At 35.7% G+C, this 17357-nt stretch overlaps 3 protein-coding genes across 3 annotated transcripts; all 3 read left to right on the top strand.

Annotated features, from left to right (window-relative positions):
- Positions 1 to 484: 484 nt before the first annotated feature.
- On the top strand, positions 485 to 1247 carry LOC122021359 (FCS-Like Zinc finger 2-like). Its single transcript, XM_042579480.1, has 2 exons — positions 485 to 666; positions 759 to 1247. Exons 1-2 carry the CDS (start codon positions 548 to 550, stop codon positions 961 to 963), a joined length of 324 nt encoding a protein of 107 aa, XP_042435414.1. The 5' UTR covers positions 485 to 547; the 3' UTR covers positions 964 to 1247.
- Positions 1248 to 3853: 2606 nt separating this feature from the next.
- On the top strand, positions 3854 to 6529 carry LOC122019082. The gene is made up of 5 exons (XM_042576592.1): positions 3854 to 4451; positions 4626 to 5185; positions 5408 to 6222; positions 6311 to 6416; positions 6494 to 6529. Exons 1-5 carry the CDS (start codon positions 3854 to 3856, stop codon positions 6527 to 6529), a joined length of 2115 nt encoding a protein of 704 aa, XP_042432526.1.
- A 7023-nt stretch (positions 6530 to 13552) lies between these two features.
- LOC122020737 (FCS-Like Zinc finger 2-like) lies at positions 13553 to 15362 on the top strand. The gene is made up of 2 exons (XM_042578756.1): positions 13553 to 13737; positions 14844 to 15362. The coding sequence occupies exons 1-2, from the start codon at positions 13619 to 13621 to the stop codon at positions 15046 to 15048; spliced, it is 324 nt and encodes a 107-aa protein (XP_042434690.1). The 5' UTR covers positions 13553 to 13618; the 3' UTR covers positions 15049 to 15362.
- The last annotated feature ends 1995 nt before the right edge of the window (positions 15363 to 17357 follow it).

Raw genomic sequence — 17357 nt, 5'->3', positions numbered from 1 at the left:
AATTGTAGCTATAGCGAGTTGATTTATAAATCTGGTTGCGACTTCAAAATTGGGTAAAATGCATGTAAACTAGCTCACAGATTAATTCACAGTGAATCTTCTTTATTACAATAAACCTTTTAGATATTTACAAATTCAAGTTGACCACAATGTAGTATACAAATTAACTTATCACTTCAAAATCAGCAGACTGTGTGATGAATTTTGACCAAAGCGATTTTTTGTTTCTTTCCAAAACTGATTTACAAAATGGATACAATTTTATGGCAAGCTTATTTACAAAACAGCTTGCGACATCAAAACGTGCAAGAATATTTATGGATCTATATTTAAAAGAGAATTTTAGTTAGGAATCCATTATTTATTTATTTATTTTAAACTCAGGTCGTCCAAAGCTCAGCCAATAGATTTTTGCTTCCTGCTGGTTTTTCCACCCCTGGGTTTCCCTTCCCTTCGCAGCCATATAACTCGCTACCTTCAACAACTGAACTGACCTGACATTCAGTAACCTCAAAAAGATCCCAAAGCTAAGCTCACCATCAAGACCATGTCGTCCCTTAGGTTCTTCCGCGACAACCCCGCCGCCCGCCTGCCCCACCACTTCCTCGACGCCTGCTTCCTCTGCAAGATGCCCATCGCCCGGAACGAGGACATTTTCATGTACAGGTTGGCTCAAACAATCGACTATACTGAGATTGAGGAAATTAATTAATATGCCGAGGAGTGACATATTCGGATTATGCTTTTTTGTTTTGCAGAGGGGACACTCCTTTCTGCAGCAGGGAGTGCCGGTGGGAGCAGATGGACATGGACGAAGCTCTCGAGAACGATCGAGTGAACTCGTTGCCATTGTCGACGTCGTCGTTGCCTATGAAAAGGAAGCCGACCTTGATCGGTGTTCCTTCTAACTGTGAGGAGAAGAACTGCTTCAGGGCCGATGCTACTGCAGTTGTCGCTGGCTAACTACTTAGATCAGAAATGAAGGAATCGATCGAGGACTCTTGGACCATGTTTGATGTGCACCAGAGGAGTTTCTTGTTAAAAAAAAAAAATTAAAATCATTCGTTTCTTGGCAATTTCTTTTGTCAGGAACTGGTTTTCTTCAAGCCGTCGAGTGTGATTCGCTAATTAATCATTAATCACTATTTGTTCATGACGGATGTAAATATGATGTACCGCGACCGTTTGAAATGTAAATGGAAGGAGTTTCAGAATTTAGTTTAACGTTCGGAGTCTTATTATTGTAACAGGTGATTAAGTTTGATCATGTGAAAAGAGATAAATTATAAGATGAATTTATAATGGATCATCAATTTTCCTAAAGGACATATGCAATCAATATGAATTGATCTATTTATCCCCATTTGTAGCAATATGAATTTATAATGTATAACAAATATTTAACTTATTGGAGTAAAATAGGATAATGCTACAAACATTTAAGTTATGATGACAAAAGGTGAATATGTTCATCCCAGTACCTTCGTCAATCCGTCTCAGGATCAACATGGAGGAAGTAAATCATAGGCGGCACCCCGCCAACCCGTCCCAGGGTCAACACGGAGGAGGTAAATCACCTCATCATGGCAACACCTCATGCACTAGCCACTAGATCCATTTGAGGGGACTACAAACATTTAAGTCATGAATATATTTAGGGAGAGTCAATGATGGAGCCAACCCGGATGAATAAAATACTTAGATCAGGCGATCAGTAGAGAAGAAGAATTTAGAATTTGGAAATGTCCAATTCAAACCTTCCATTCTCCATTGTGTAGGAAAATTTGCCAACACCTTTGAAGGTTGTGCGGTTTGCACTCCTATTAATTTGATACTAACTAGTTTATGTCTATGAGGTTGCACATCTTTCTTCATTGTCCTGGAAAATTCTCAAATAATTGATTTATATCATGGCAACGACTTTTTGCAGACACGCGCACCCACTTTTAGTCGCCTAGAGATATTATTGAGCTTTTTTTTTCAAATAACTAGAGATATTATTGAGCTTTTTTCATAATTATTTGGAACCAGCTACATAAAATTACTTGGGAAAAAAAAAGATCTGCTACATTAACGGTTCTACAGACATAGAAAAAGGTAAATATAAGTGTACAGACATTAAACGTGAGATAAATTTTAAATTGTTCTTTGATCATTACGTCAAAGATGTCATGCGTTCATTGTTTGCACTATGTCTTGAGGCTACATGAAACTACTTGAAGACTATATGCAACTTGAACCATTTGTCTAGTTTCTCCATATAAAACAATTTAAAATAAGGTGTTATTTTAGTGCCGACTTATCTAATATCTCCTTGTAAAAGAATTTTCAATGAGCTTCTAGTTTAGAGTAGTTATTAAAATGAAATATAATTGATTGAGACAATCCCTTGAGTTAACGTCAAACTCATTCTCTTGGAAATTACTCACTTGAAAAGTGTCACTATGTGAAAAATGACTTTTTACTTCGCCACAATTTACTTCGTCAATTTAAATATACGAAGTAAAAGTGTATAAGCAACTTTGCTGCAAAAACCGACGAAGTATATACAAATATAGACTTCGCAGATTTAAAAACACGGGCTTCGCTTTAAACTGAAATAAGCTATTACTACGGAAATTTGTTAAATACCGAAATAGTAACGTCGTGAATACATTTTTTAGTGTTTACTCTGAAGTAATAGTACAAAGAGTTAACTTTTATTTTTACAAAGAGACTCTGACCACTTTTATTTCCCCCCACTTCCTTTCGTTTTCTTGGGTTAGGGCTTCCGATGCTCCTCTTCCGAAATTGAGTTGTTGGACCTCCTCTTCCTTCCCCTTCATTTCAGTCCTCTCCGTTCCCCCTCGTTAGGGCTTCCAATTTGGAGTCTTAGGCAACAGAGACGAAGGTTTGCAGCAGTCAGCCAAAAATAAGGTTTGACAACTTGAACTTTCTTACGCAGGGTTTAGGTTGCAAGTGTTTGAGATATACCGTATGTTTTCAATTTGACAGAGCTAGCGGAAGGCTGAGGTCCAGGTTTCTTTCCTTCGATTTCTTTTTCTTATTCTTCTTCTTTTTCTCCTCCTTTATTTTGCAAAATCATGTTTTAGACGGTCTCCAATTTGTTGTAGGTTTGGTGTTATTCTTCCAACAAAGACAAGTGTTTGGAAATTTTTTTTGCTTTTTTTTTCAATCTCTATGTTTACGAGGTCATTACCTAAAGGGCTGATTCATGATGCTTTCTTGGAGTAGATACTTCTGTTTTCGGTTGTTCTTTATTTGGTTTGTTGTTGTGGATCATGTATTGTGGGATTGATTTCTGTTGTGAAAGTTTATACCAATTAAAATTGTTGGTTTTTGATGTAGAAGAATGCATTTCAGCTGCACAAATATAGATTTTTATTGAGCACTGACTACACTTCATGAGATTTATGAGTCATCCCATGCTTTCGTTCTTTATATATCTACATATTGTACAAAATACGTATTATTTTTCTTCATGATGAGTAGAAAATATTGACAGCTGTTGGAATGAGTATAAAATATGGAATTGTGCTCGATATGAATTTGACAACCTTTTTGCAGTCTTACTCTAACTTTTGCTTAACATATATGTAGTATATTCAGGTTGTGATTAAAGAACACATTGAGCTAGCGGTAAATAATTTTAGCACGATAATTCTGAAGAAGCTTCTTGGGATTCTGTTGTACTATAATGGATAAATCCTGGATTTACTTAGATAGGAGGTCCAAAGAGTATGAGGAGGGTGTGGAACAATTCATTAGAAGTTGTTTGCAGAATCCATATATCGACCCCAATTTAATTCATTGTCCTTGTTGCAAATGTATGAATCTTAAAAAGGGAGCGGTTATGTGGATTCGGGAGCATCTTTACTTCAATGGTTTCAGTAAAAATTATTTGAATTGGATTTGGCATGGCGAGGCTGCGGAGAATGATAGATTAAATTTGAGTGTCAACCAAGAGCCAACTGATAATTGTCATGATGATTTTGAAATTGTTAATTTGTGTGAGGCAGCGTATGATAACCATACAGAAAATCCAGAAGCATTTATGAAGTTTTTGGAGGAAGCAGAGAAGCCACTATATAAGGGATGCAAACGTTACACAAAGTTGAGTGCACTTGTAAAATTATACAATACCAAAGCAAGGCATGGGATGAGTGATGCTCTATTTTCAGATCTACTAGCAGATTTTGGGGACATGCTGCCAGATAACCACAATCTGCCATCATCAATTTATGAAGCAAAGAAGACGTTGAGTTGTTTGGCTTTGAGTCATGAAAAGATTCATGCTTGTTCCAATGATTGCACCCTTTATAGGAAACAATATAAAGACTGCGTAAGCTGCCCGAAATGTGGCTTATCAAGATGGAAGCTAACCAAGAAAAATGTTGAGAAGAAAGGTGTTCCTGCCAAAGTGGTTTGGTATTTCCCTCCCATACCAAGATGTAAGCGCATGTTTAAATCTTTAGAAACTTCCAGAAATTTAACATGGCATGCAGATAGCACAAGAGTTGTTGGTCAGTTACGCCATCCAGTTGATTCACCGTCATGGAAATTGGTGGATCATATGTGACCCGACTTTGGAAGTGAGGCAAGAAATATTCACCTGGCACTTGCAGCCGATGGAATTAATCCTCACAACAATCTTAGTAGTCGCTACAGCTGCTGGCCAATCATGCTGGCCACATATAATTTGCCTCCAGACATGTGCATGAAAAGGAAATTCATCATGCTAACGATGCTCATTTCAGGGCCGAAACAGCCTGGAAACGATATCGACGTCTATCTTGAGGTTCTGGTTGATGATTTGCAGCTGTTGTGGGAAGGAGTTGATGGAGTTTATGATGCTTATCGAAGGGAGGTTTTCACTCTTAAAGCAGTTCTTTTATGGACCATCAACGACTTTCCTGCATATGGTAACCTTAGTGGATGTACTACACATGGTTATTACGCATGCCCAATATGTGGTGAGGATACTTATGCAAAGCACTTACAAAATGGGAAGAAAATGTCATTTGCTGGGCATAGACGATTCCTACCACGATTTCATCCATATCGGAGGCAAATAAAGGAGTTTAATGGCATGGAGGAACTTGGTGAAGCAGGTAGGCCATTATCTGGAATTAAGTTGTTTGACAAGCTTTCAGACATAACATGTGAGTTTGGAAAGAAAACAAGTGTGAAGGGGAAAATAAGGAAAAAAGCAAAGGAGAATATTGTGGAAGACATTGAAGAAGAAAAGTATGTTGGAGCTACAAATTTCAGTAAATGTTGGAAGAAGAAGTCAATTTTTTTCAATCTTCCATACTGGAAATACCTACATGTTAGGCATTGTCTCGATGTTATGCACATTGAGAAAAACGTTTTCGAGTCTCTGATTAATACTTTGATGAACATCAAGGGAAAAACCAAGGACAATGTGGCAGCTAGGTTGGACATGGTTCAGATGGGAATTAGGCCTCAATTGGCTCCTAAAATTGGTGAGAAAAGAACATATCTACCTCCTGCAGCATGTTCATTCACAAAAAATGAGAGATTACAAGTATGTAGGTCATTAATGGATATAAAAGTTCCGGAAGGTTTCTCATCAAACATGAAGAATCTTGTCTGCATGGATGAGATAAAGCTGAGTAGCTTGAAATCACATGATTCTCATGTTATAATGCAGCACTTCCTGCCAATAGTCATACGTAATTCTCTGCCAAAATATGTTAGATATGCTATCATAAGATTATGCTTCTTCTTCAAAGATATTTGTTGCAAGATTATCGATGTAGCCAAGTTAGATAAGCTGCAATCTGACTTGATCGTTACACTCTGCTTATTGGAGCAGTATTTCCCCCCTTCTTTCTTCGATATTATGCTCCACTTAACAGTTCATCTTGTTCGTGAAGTCCAATTATGTGGACCAGTCTACTTCAGATGGATGTACCCATTTGAAAGATGCATGAAGGTGTTGAAAAGTTACGTAGACAGTCGAAAATATCCGGAAGGTTGCATTGTTCGGAGATATGCAGCAGAAGAAGCAGTTGAATTTTGTTCAGAATATCTCAATGACCTTGATCTTGTTGGGGTCCCTAAATCACTACGTGACCCAAACACAAGCATTCCTGGATTCTCACCAAGCAATTCATCAATCATCGTCCAACAAATTGATCTCCAACAAGCACACTTGACTGTTCTAGAAAATACAGAAGAAATATCTCTATACATTATGTAAGTGTACTGCATAACTAATAATTATATGTACTTGACAGTCCATATGTATTCATGAAAATAAAACTTTAGAACTTTATTTCTTCAGTGAACACAAATCCTTCTTGAAGACAATGTTTCCCAAGAAACAGAAAGATGCAAGGTGGATACAAGATGCTCATAATAAAAGGTTCATTGACTGGTTTCGTGCAAAGGTGATGTAGAAAATGCTAACATACAATATTTGTTAATCATTGTTTTGATCACACTAATTAATAGGAATGCATGTCAGGTCGCTGCTGAAATCGATATTGAAATGGTGGAATGACATCGTCATTGAGATGGCTGGCCCATGGACCACGTGTGCGAGTCTTAAAGTGTGATAGCTATGTCATAAATGACAATTTATACCAAACAAAAGAGCGGGATGATGAGAAAGTTTGTCAAAATAGTGGTGTTTCTCTACTTGCCAACACGATGCTTGTTTGTAGTGTCAAAGATAAGAATCTCGTGTTAGAGAATGTGACTTTTTATGGAGTTATTGAAGAGATATGGGAACTAGACTATCATCAATTTCAAGTTCCTCTTTTCAAGTGCGCATGGGTATCAAATGACAAAGGAATACAATACAATGATGAATGTGGCTTCACCTTAATTAATCTGAATAAACGAGGGCACCAGAAGAATGAATTTGTGCTTGCAAGTCAAGTTAGACAAGTATTTTATGTTGCTGAACCACTGAACAAAGGGTGGTCAATAGTGCTTCTAGTTCCAAATAGATGTTACGAGGGAGAAGAGGATCTTTGGACCAGAATTCCCGAAGCTCGACCAATTGATAATGTTGATATTCATTGTATTCCTACACGTGAAGGATATTTTAGATCTTCTAAAGAGGGTTTCTTTGTAACAAACAAGAAAAAATAATGTTTTTCACTTTTATGTCATCTGTATTAATATTTATTGTTTTTACTAGTATTATTTTTACTTGTTCGTATGTGTTAATGTTATTATTTGTATCACGTCTTCTTTTATTATATTGTCACTACAGACTTTATATACCGTTATCTCATCATTTATTTTCCTATATGCAGGGAAAAGAAAAATGCATCCTAAAAAACAGCGAAAAATAGCAAAATATGATGAGCCACGTGTTGTTGAGGACACCGAACTACACCAAGATGCTGATGGGTTAGCCGTTGCAGAGCTACGAGGAGAGACTGAAATAAAAGAACCTTCTATTACTGGGCAGAAGAAGACTCGGGGGCCTACATCAATGTGCAGACTTATTGCTGCTGCAAGATGGGGAAAAAAGTCGACGATTGAATATGATGACATGGGACGACCTGTGTACAATGAAAATGGGAAGGCACTACAATCTTTCATAGGCTCTGTTGTTAGATCCATGGTGCCAATTAACATAAAGTCATGACACACTGTTCCAGAGAACACGAAACAGAAAGTGTGGGAAGAAATATCGGTGAGTATAATCCAATAATACACTTCCTTATGAGATTGCTTATGTTTTTTTTTCATTGTGATTTTTTCAATATACAAACTGATAGCAATTACTGCTGTGTGTTACAGAATGTCTTCGACTTAGCACCTCAAAGCAAGGCGACAGTGATGAGTTCATCAGGCCAGAAATGGAGAGACTTCAAAAACAAACTCAACAGTAGATTTGTCTGGCCATATAGAGATAATCCTGAAAAACTGAGGTCACCACCGGAGCAGTATCAGATCCCATCTGCAATTTGGAAAGCTTTTGTCAATGAGAGGCTACATCCATCTTGGGAGGTACTTGATGATATTATCATGTTATATTTAAATTATTATATGCACCAAGATTTAAAACATTTAGGGCATTTAATTAACAAAATGAAGTTCTTTACAGCAGGAATATATATAATAAGTTCATGTACAGCAGGAATATATATAATAAGTTCATCATACTCCATCCTATTGTTTTTAAATTCTAGCAATTCTTCTATAAATTTACTTTTTTTTTACGTGATATAGGTCACTCATGAAAAACAAAAGGAACGGACGAGCCATTGCAAGTATCATCACAAAATGTCTCGCAAGGGTTACATTAGCTTAGAGACTGAATTGGTAATCCATGGAACATTATATTATCCTTTTCATGTAGTACGTCATGTTTTAAATGATCATTTTTTGGAATTGTAGAGGCAGAGAAAAATATTCAGGGAGGATGAGGAAGTTGATAGGTCATTACTTTGGCGTAAGGCCCGCGAGGACAAATCCGGAAACATCACAAATACAGAGACTGCTGAAGTTGCTGAAAAAATTGTATTATTTTAGTTTTATTTCAAGTTCATTCATAATAAGTGAAAAAAGTGTTTTCATTGGATATTTAATGTTACCTCCATATTTTTAGGACGATTTGTTGGACAAGAAAAAGAGGGGAGAGTTCATATCTTCTGGAAGCAATGACGTATTAACTACTGCATTAGGGAGCCAAGAACATTACGGAAGGGTTAGAGGTATAGGGGGATTTGTGAAGCCCCAAGTCTACTTCAAAACTCCAAGGAAGAAGAGGGAGTTGGTGTCAAAGGCTTTGGCTGAAAACTTCAAAGAGCATGCGGAGGAAACAAAGAGTTTGAAAGCTGAAGTTGAAAAACTCAAGGCTCTTCTTGCTCGATTTATGCTAGAAACAAGTGATCGAGTTTCTGAACGTGTAGCATCTAACAAGTCATCGCACATGGCAGTTCAAAGATTGGAAGATGATGTGGAAGTTTTTGAATGCGGCAGTTCATTCAATGAGGTTTTATATTATATTTGGTACATTAAATTTGTTTTCTAGCTTTAGATACTAAAACATAATATCTTATTGTTCAGGGGAAAAAATATCATTTGGCTCTGAATAATAAGGGGAATGTGGTGGCATATGGCACGATAGTATCTGACGGAGACCCAAATGTTATGCTGCACAATGCTCCACTTGGGGAAGGCAACTTAAAGGTGTCTGTTGATGTTGTTTTACAGGAGGAAGCGGAGCTTCCAATTCCACTTAAGTCGGGACCAACAGTAATGGTAGATGCTGTTGGAACTGTGGTTGGCTGGCCAAAAGAGTTGGTGACATTTCCAACGACAAAGGTATTTTCAGTTCACTTTTCTATTGCTATAGTTATATATTTTGCTACAATTATTTAAAATTACAGAAAAAGGAGAAACCTGCACCACCATTTGCTATTTTGGAGGTTCCTGATGAGAAAAATAAATTCAAGAAAGTTGAAAGCGCTCTACCAATGCCATGCAAGTTTTTGTATTCTTATGTTGTTAGACTGATGATTGAGGAGGAGACCATTCCTATCGAATTTGATGAAGCCATGTTTGGACGTAATGTGAGTACATCGTTGTTGAGAGAGGATGTCATGCGCTGTATGGAAATGAGAGAGATAGGGTGCAGGCAAATTTTGGTTTACATGGGGTAAGTTATGTCTTATATACAATTCTTCTCTTTGCATGAGTTCATGTCTTAAGTAACCATGTTTTTTATTACTTGAATGCAGTTACTTGTACAAGTACTTGAAGGAAACAAACAGGGTTGAGTATGTGTCGTTTGTGGATCCCAACAAAATACCAGCCGCTCAAGATGGCAGTACCTCTTCACAACACATTGCAAATCAGTTGAAAGCATCAAACGAAGACAGCATATGCCTTATCCCATACAACACTGGGTATATTTTTAATACCTGCTCAATTCCTAATACATAGTAGCTTAACTATATATTGACAATCGTGCAGGTACCATTGGATCTTGATCGTTATAAACGAGGACAAAGATACAATTTATTTGTTGGACTCAATGGGTAATAGGAACCGAGATAACGCTTGGAAAACTACAGTGTGCAAGTATGTTTTAGATTATGTAGATTGTGAATAGATTGATTAGCAAATATGAAATGAAATAAGTTCTATTTTTACAATGTAGTGGAGTGAGGACGTACCTTTGTATGAGGGGTAATCCAAAACGACCAACTTTCAAACAGTTGACGGTATGTCTTATTGAAAACATGCATTTCTGGTTCTTATATATTTGGTTTTTCACTTTGCATTAACTTTGATTCATTAGGGTAATCTAAAACAACAAGGTTGTGTTGAATGTGGATATTGTGACATGCGGTACATGAAAGAGATTGTTGAATGTGAGGATCTACAGTTGGAGAGGAAGGTGTGTGAATTTCTTCCATTTTGAACAAGAATGCATATACTGAATCAAATCGATATAGTGTTGCACACTGAATCAAATCATTCACGCCCTGCTACTACTTTCTTCTCATGCTTTGATATGGCCTCTTTCCTTCTTTTTTTTTCCTCGCCCTTAGATGACACCCTGTTTATGGTTTTATACAAAACTGTGTTATGCATAGTTCTATTAGTAGCTGGGGGAAATTAGTAACTGATTTGGGGCTAACATGCGTACTTTCCTGTGGGAAGAGGGGAAAGGTGAATAGGGGTACGTTTTTTTGAGTTATTTGTCTATACAAAGTGTGTATGTGCTTAGTAATGGGGTGTGCGTGTGCTTAGTAATATTTTGTGTGTGTGTTGGGGGGGGGGGGGTTGAGTATTCTGCAAAATCCATTCCAAATCGGGCTTCTGTAGCCACTGAGCTTACTTCAAGCATCCAAGTTGCTGGGTTATACTTCTCTTTGATTTTTAGGATTCCAGAAATTGCCTATAAAACATAACAGATTTTTTGCAAAAGTTAGCTACAAATATATTAAGCAACCTAAGCATCACACAACCTGAGCTTACTTTAGGAAGATTTTTTTAGGATTCCAAAAATTATCTTTTGTGATAGATAATGCTTACTTCAGTTAGCTTACTTCAAGTATTGCTGGTCTCCAGTTAGCTTACTTCAAGTGTTGCTGGACTTCACACAACCTGAGCTTACTTCAGGCAGATTTTTTAAAAAATATTCTTTTGTGATAGACAATGGCTCAACTTTTAGTCCAGTAAAATAATGAGCATGTAAGACCCAAATTTATTTAGGCTTCTGTGACCCACATGTTATAATTCGAACAAAATTGTTACTATAAGAGTGCATATAAAAATACATATTTATTTGTCTTATCATGCTTTTGTTAATTTAATTCATGATTTTTTTGTCAACTTACTGTGTTTTGATTTAAAGGTTTCAGTTACAAAACATAACATGATGGTTCTTTCTAAATTGCAGTTTGCAGGTTGTGTGAAGAATCAGTACTATACGCAGACACAATATGATGAAGTGAGAATTGAATGGAGTGAATTTGTGTACTCGTTCTTGGAGTGAATTGCAGGTTGTGTGAATGAACCAGTACATGTTTTTGATTTTTTATGGCTTATTTTGACCATATTTAGGGAGATTTGTTTTGTATAAACATATGCTGAAATCAAGGCTTATGAAGTTACCTTTTGTGATGCTCAAAATTACTGAAGTTTAAACATAATGAAGTAAAAAGAGAAAAAATACTTCACTTTATTTATAAAATCCGAAGTAAAATCTACTTATAACTTCGAAGCAATACACTTTGTTGTTGTAAAATAGTATCAACTACTTCGGTTATTACCAAAAATTCCGAAGTAGTATCTATCTATTACTTCGATCCAGAACAAAGCTAAATATAATTTAATCGATAATTACTTCAGGAATTAACGATATATGTCGAAGTAAAAGTAATCCATTACTTCATTTTTAACTGAAGTTAAAATAGGTATATTACTTCACAACAAATACTAAATGATGAAGTCGAAAAGGATTAATTACTTCGGTGTTTTTAAAAACCGACGAAGTTAAATGCACTTTTTACTTCGTAATATGTCCGAACCCGACACCCAATACGACTTCGTTTTTCTGGGCCTACGACTTCGGAGTTTATCCGAAGTAAAATGAATCTTTTTACTTCACGCGTGTCTATTTCGATAAAAACAGATCTTTTACTTCAGGTAATCAACAAACTAAAAAGTCGTTTTTCACCTAGTGCGTCCTTAATTAAATCATGGCTATACGTTCATGTCACCTATTCATTCTTCTTCTTCAAAGGCCATTTGCAATTTGCAAGTTTCGCAACTAGTTTGCAACTTGCCCTGGTGATTCAATCCAAGAAACACAATTTGGAGGTGGGGCATTGCATTGTTTCAACGAAATCGAAATAATAATAATAATAATAATAATATAATAAGCTGACCAGATTGATTAGTTCAACTACGTACCAAGCTAGTTTAGTAAGTTGTGATTGTTACAAGTAAAAAAAAAAATTTACTCAAAATAAATGCGAATGTTGAATTTTACTAAAAGATGTATATTCCTAATTAATTTTCCCCCAAAAATATCTTTTTAAATGTTATTTTCTTTAAAGAATATCCACAAGTCAAATCAAATGCCTGTTTTTATTCATATGGTTAGAAGAGCGCTTGTTTTTTTAAAATTTATCAAAATAATATTTCATTCTGAAATATCCTCCAGTGTATCATATTGAAGCAATTTTGATTAATTAAAATTACTTTTCACTTTGGAGTAACTTTAATTAAAATTACTTTGAGATTTTAAGATGATGCATTGCTCTAAAGTGTAGTTTTTATCGAATGTTGGGCAAAGTTGCTCGATCATGGAGTAGTTTTGACTCAATTTTAAATTGCTACAATTTAAGATGCGCAATTTTGATTAAAATTGTTCCAGGATGATACAATTTTGATCAAAGTTATTTCAAGATGAAGTGTATTTTTTTTTAATCGACATCAAATATCCAGCTTTTTTAATCAACTAATAAAAAAATAAAACACATACTCCCTTTTTATTTTCTGTCATATGCAATTCAAATAAAATTTTAAAAATAATATCCTAATATGTTTATTATTAGTGTCTACACACTCAAGTTGTTAAAATTGCAGCTATAGCGAGTTGATTTATAAATCTGGCTGGGACTTCAAAATTGGGTAAAATGCATGTAAACTACCTCACGGATTAATTCACAGTAAATCTTCTTTATTACAATAAACCTTTTAGACCACAATCTACTTTACCAATTAACTTATCACTTCAAAATCAGAACACTGTGTGATGAATTTTGACCAAAGCGATTTTTTGTTTCTTTCCAAAACTGATTTACAAAATGGATACAATTTTATGGCAAACTTATTTACAAAACAGCTTGCGACATCAAAACGTGCAAGAATATTTATGGATCTATCTTTAAAAGAGAATTTTAGTTAGGAATCCATTATTTATTTATTTATTTATTTTAAACTCAGGTCGTCCAAAGCTCAGCCAATAGATTTTTGCTTCCTGCTGGTTTTTCCACCCCTGGGTTTCCCTTCCCTTCGCAGCCATATAACTCGCTACCTTCAACAACTGAACTGACCTGACATTCAGTAACCTCAAAGAGATCCCAAAACTAAGCTCACCATCAAGACCATGTCGTCCCTTAGGTTCTTCGGCGACAACCCCGCCGCCCGCCGGCGCCACCACTTCCTCGACGCCTGCTTCCTCTGCAAGAAGCCCATCGCCCGGAACGAGGACATCTTCATGTACAGGTTCGCTCCAACAATTTATGATTTGTCATTTTCTCAAAAAAAACTTATAATTACCTGACAGTCTATTCTAATCAGAAGTTCAGTTTTATCCAGGAAATATATTTTTAGTGCTTCCATAGTGTTCATAACAGCATATAACTCAGTGTCTATTGTGGATTTAGGTGGATTAAACTTGCCACTAGAATATGCACAAATCTTTTCCGAGGAGACAGGGTCAAATTTTTTCTTTTTTCCATTTGCAAATACCGCCCAAACCGTCCATGCAACCATCTACTTCTAGAATCATATAGCATTCTGGTGGAGGTATTTCAAGGTTCGGTAACTATCGTACCTTGGTCTTGAGTTGATGGATCAAATCTCAGTCCTGTTGATTTAATTTTATTTCTCCATTTGGGGATGTCTTTGCATATAAAGGCCCAAGTAGTTTACCTAAATTAGGTATGTAATTTCTGGCATAATTCAGGAGTCCTAGCAAAGATCTCATCCCTTTGGTTGTCTTGAGCTCATTATCATTGAAGTCCGCAATCTTTGTAATCACATGGGGTTGAAGTTTAATTCTACAATTTCCAATAATAGCCCCCAAGAACTCAATTTCAGGAACTGCAATTATCATCTTCGTAGGGCTCAAGATCAATCCATTCTTCTGGCAAATGCTCAGCATCCTTTGAAGATGTTGCTCATGACTCCTTTCATCCGGAGAAAATACTAGGATGTCATCTATATAAACAGCAATAAAATCTTATGTACCTTTAAAGCATGCGTCCATCTTTCTTTGAAAAATTGCTGGTGCATTTTTGAGTCTAAAGGACATGACCAGTCATTCATATAAACCATCAGGGACCCAAAATACAGTCCATTCAATCGAATCAGGATGCATAGCAACCTGGTGGAAACCACTTTTTAAATCAAATTTAGAGAAAATACAACTATTACTGACCTTCTTTAGGATGATATTGATACCCGGTAGACTGTATTGGTGATATTATTAAGACGTTTATAATTGAATACCAGTCTTTATTTTCCTTTCTTTTTCTTCTTTTGTAATGGGGTCAATAGTTAATATACCGAGGAGTGACATATTCGGATTATGCTTTTTTGTTTTGCAGAGGGGACACTCCTTTCTGCAGCAGGGAGTGCCGGTGGGAGCAGATGGACATGGACGAAGCTCTCGAGAACGATCGAGTGAACTCGTTGCCATTGTCGACGTCGTCGCTGCCTATGAAAAGGAAGCCGACCTTGATCGGTGTTCCTTCTAACTGTGAGGAGAAGAACTGCTTCAGGGCCGATGCTACTGCAGTTGTCGCTGGCTAACTACTTGATCAGAAATGAAGGAATCGATCGAGGACTCTTGGACCATGTTTGATGTGCACCAGAGGAGTTTCTTGTTAAAAAAAAAAAAATTTAAAATCATGCGTTTCTTGACAATTTCTTTTGACAGGAACTGGTTTTCTTCAAGCCGTCGAGGGTGATTCGCTAATTAATCATTAATCACTATTTGTTCATGATGGATGTAAATATGATGTACCGCGACCGTTTGAAATGTAAATGGATGGAGTTTCAGAATTTTGACAATTATGATCCCAATTATTTGATATTTTTAAGATGAATTGTGTCATTTGTAATGTTCAATTCTAGAAAAATCCTGAATAGGTTAATTCTGTCTTTTATTTTTTGATTGTTGAATTGATTATTAAAGTTGTATTTTATTATCTGATATGTCGGTTTAATTGAGTCTTTAGAATGACACAAAACATAAGACAAAGTTGTTTGCTAACTACACTTGCTTTTTCACTCACTCACGTATAAACTTGTATTTATGGTTTATTTGATAAGATACTAATTATAGATTCCTCTCTATTTGAGTGAAATACAAGAAATGAAAGTCTATTTCACACCTTATATATTAACAAAAGAGTTGGAATCTTAATTCATAAGAACCCATTTATTGGAATCGAAATTTTTATATAAAAATTCTCTTTCTTAGGAATTAGTTTTAGACAACCTCTTTACTAGATATAGGAGTTTAGGTCACCTCTACTGTATGACTGAAAGCAACACTTAGCACTCTTGTTTTTCCATTCGAATGGACAGCCGTCACTTAGCACACTTAACACTGAATTGCCATGGAACTCACAGGAGAAGTTTTAAGAATATCTGAACCGTGAGGGCGAGAGGCTTCGACAGTAAGATAGTGCCAAGATTGAAGCAAACAGAGCCTAATGGAGTTAGAACCCAAATGAAGCTAAGATGAATCGCATTCCTAGCCGTCTTTATTTCCCCTACTGTTGCCGTTTCAGGTCCAATAAATGTTGTCAATCGTCACAAATTTCCACTACAATTTGGTCTCCAGGTGTGGTCCAATCCAAATAAAACGAATATAATACAATTTGAAACTTCTGATGCCTCGAACTGTGTGCTAAATTTTGGTAGTTTGATTTTTTTTTTAAAAAAAAATTGTTTCTAAGCAAATTGTTTACGTTTAATATGGTGATGGGATGGCACCATGAATTAAAGAAAAGAAACAATGAGAATCCTGGAATAATATAACACTAGTTGTGAGTCCTTTTATATTGGTTTTGCCGTGTGCGCGGGTGGAGGGAAGGAGAATGATTGTGATATTTGTTTTCTTTAACAGTTTGGATGGTACTTTTCTCTATACAAGAATCCATTAGCACCAGGTTTAGTGGAATGGGAAAGTGGTTTTAATTTGCTTGCGGGCGTGAGACCAGTCCACATCATATTGCCGTGGACATTCATTCATTTCATGAAGGAAATACCTAGATCAGGCCCTCAGTAGAGAAGAAGAATTTAGAATTTGGAAATGTCCAATTCAAACCTTCCATTCTTCATTGTGTAGGAAAATTTGCCAACTCCTTTGAAGGTTGTGCGGTTTACAAAATGGTTTTAACACATGTATATATTGTGCATCAAAGATTATATTCATTGATTTACTCCTCTCATGGTTGTACATGTTTCTTCATTGTCCAGAAAAATTCCCAACACTTTTAGTCACCTAGAGATATATTGATCTTTCTTCATCTTACTATTTTATTAAAAATCTTCCTCTTTTACTAATTAATTTTGATGAAATCTAAAATGAATTTATGTTAATATCCTTTTTCTATTCACACTAAAAATAATTTCAAGATTTATTAGTAATTCCACAAGCGAAATAATCAGTGATCTAGAATTCGAGACTCAACTGCGACGTATTATTATGAATTTTTCTCATCATTAATTTTCTCTGATTTTAATTAATTATTTGGAACTTGCAGCTACGTGAAACTACGTGAATAGTATATTACAACTTGAGCTGTTTGTCTAGTTTCTACTTAAAAAACAATTTAAAATAAGGTGTTATTTTAGTGTCAACTTGTCTAATTATTTCTCCTTGTAAAAGAATTTTCAGTGAGCTTCTAGTTTAGACTAGTAGTTATTAAAATTAAATATAATTGATTGAGACCATCTAAATTGAATATTTATGAACAAGTTTAATATTCGGTTTGGTAAGAATTTATTTATGATATAATGCACACAAAATTAATTAAATAAATAAGCTTGAACAACTCGTTAAACTAAATAAATAAGTTTGAATACATAAGTGTTTAGCTCGTTAATGG

The sequence above is a fragment of the Zingiber officinale genome, chromosome 9A (assembly GCF_018446385.1).
Source record: "Zingiber officinale cultivar Zhangliang chromosome 9A, Zo_v1.1, whole genome shotgun sequence".
Lineage (NCBI taxonomy): Eukaryota > Viridiplantae > Streptophyta > Magnoliopsida > Zingiberales > Zingiberaceae > Zingiber > Zingiber officinale.
Note: the sequence above shows the minus strand (reverse complement) of the source record. Positions and strands in the feature narration are given on the sequence as shown.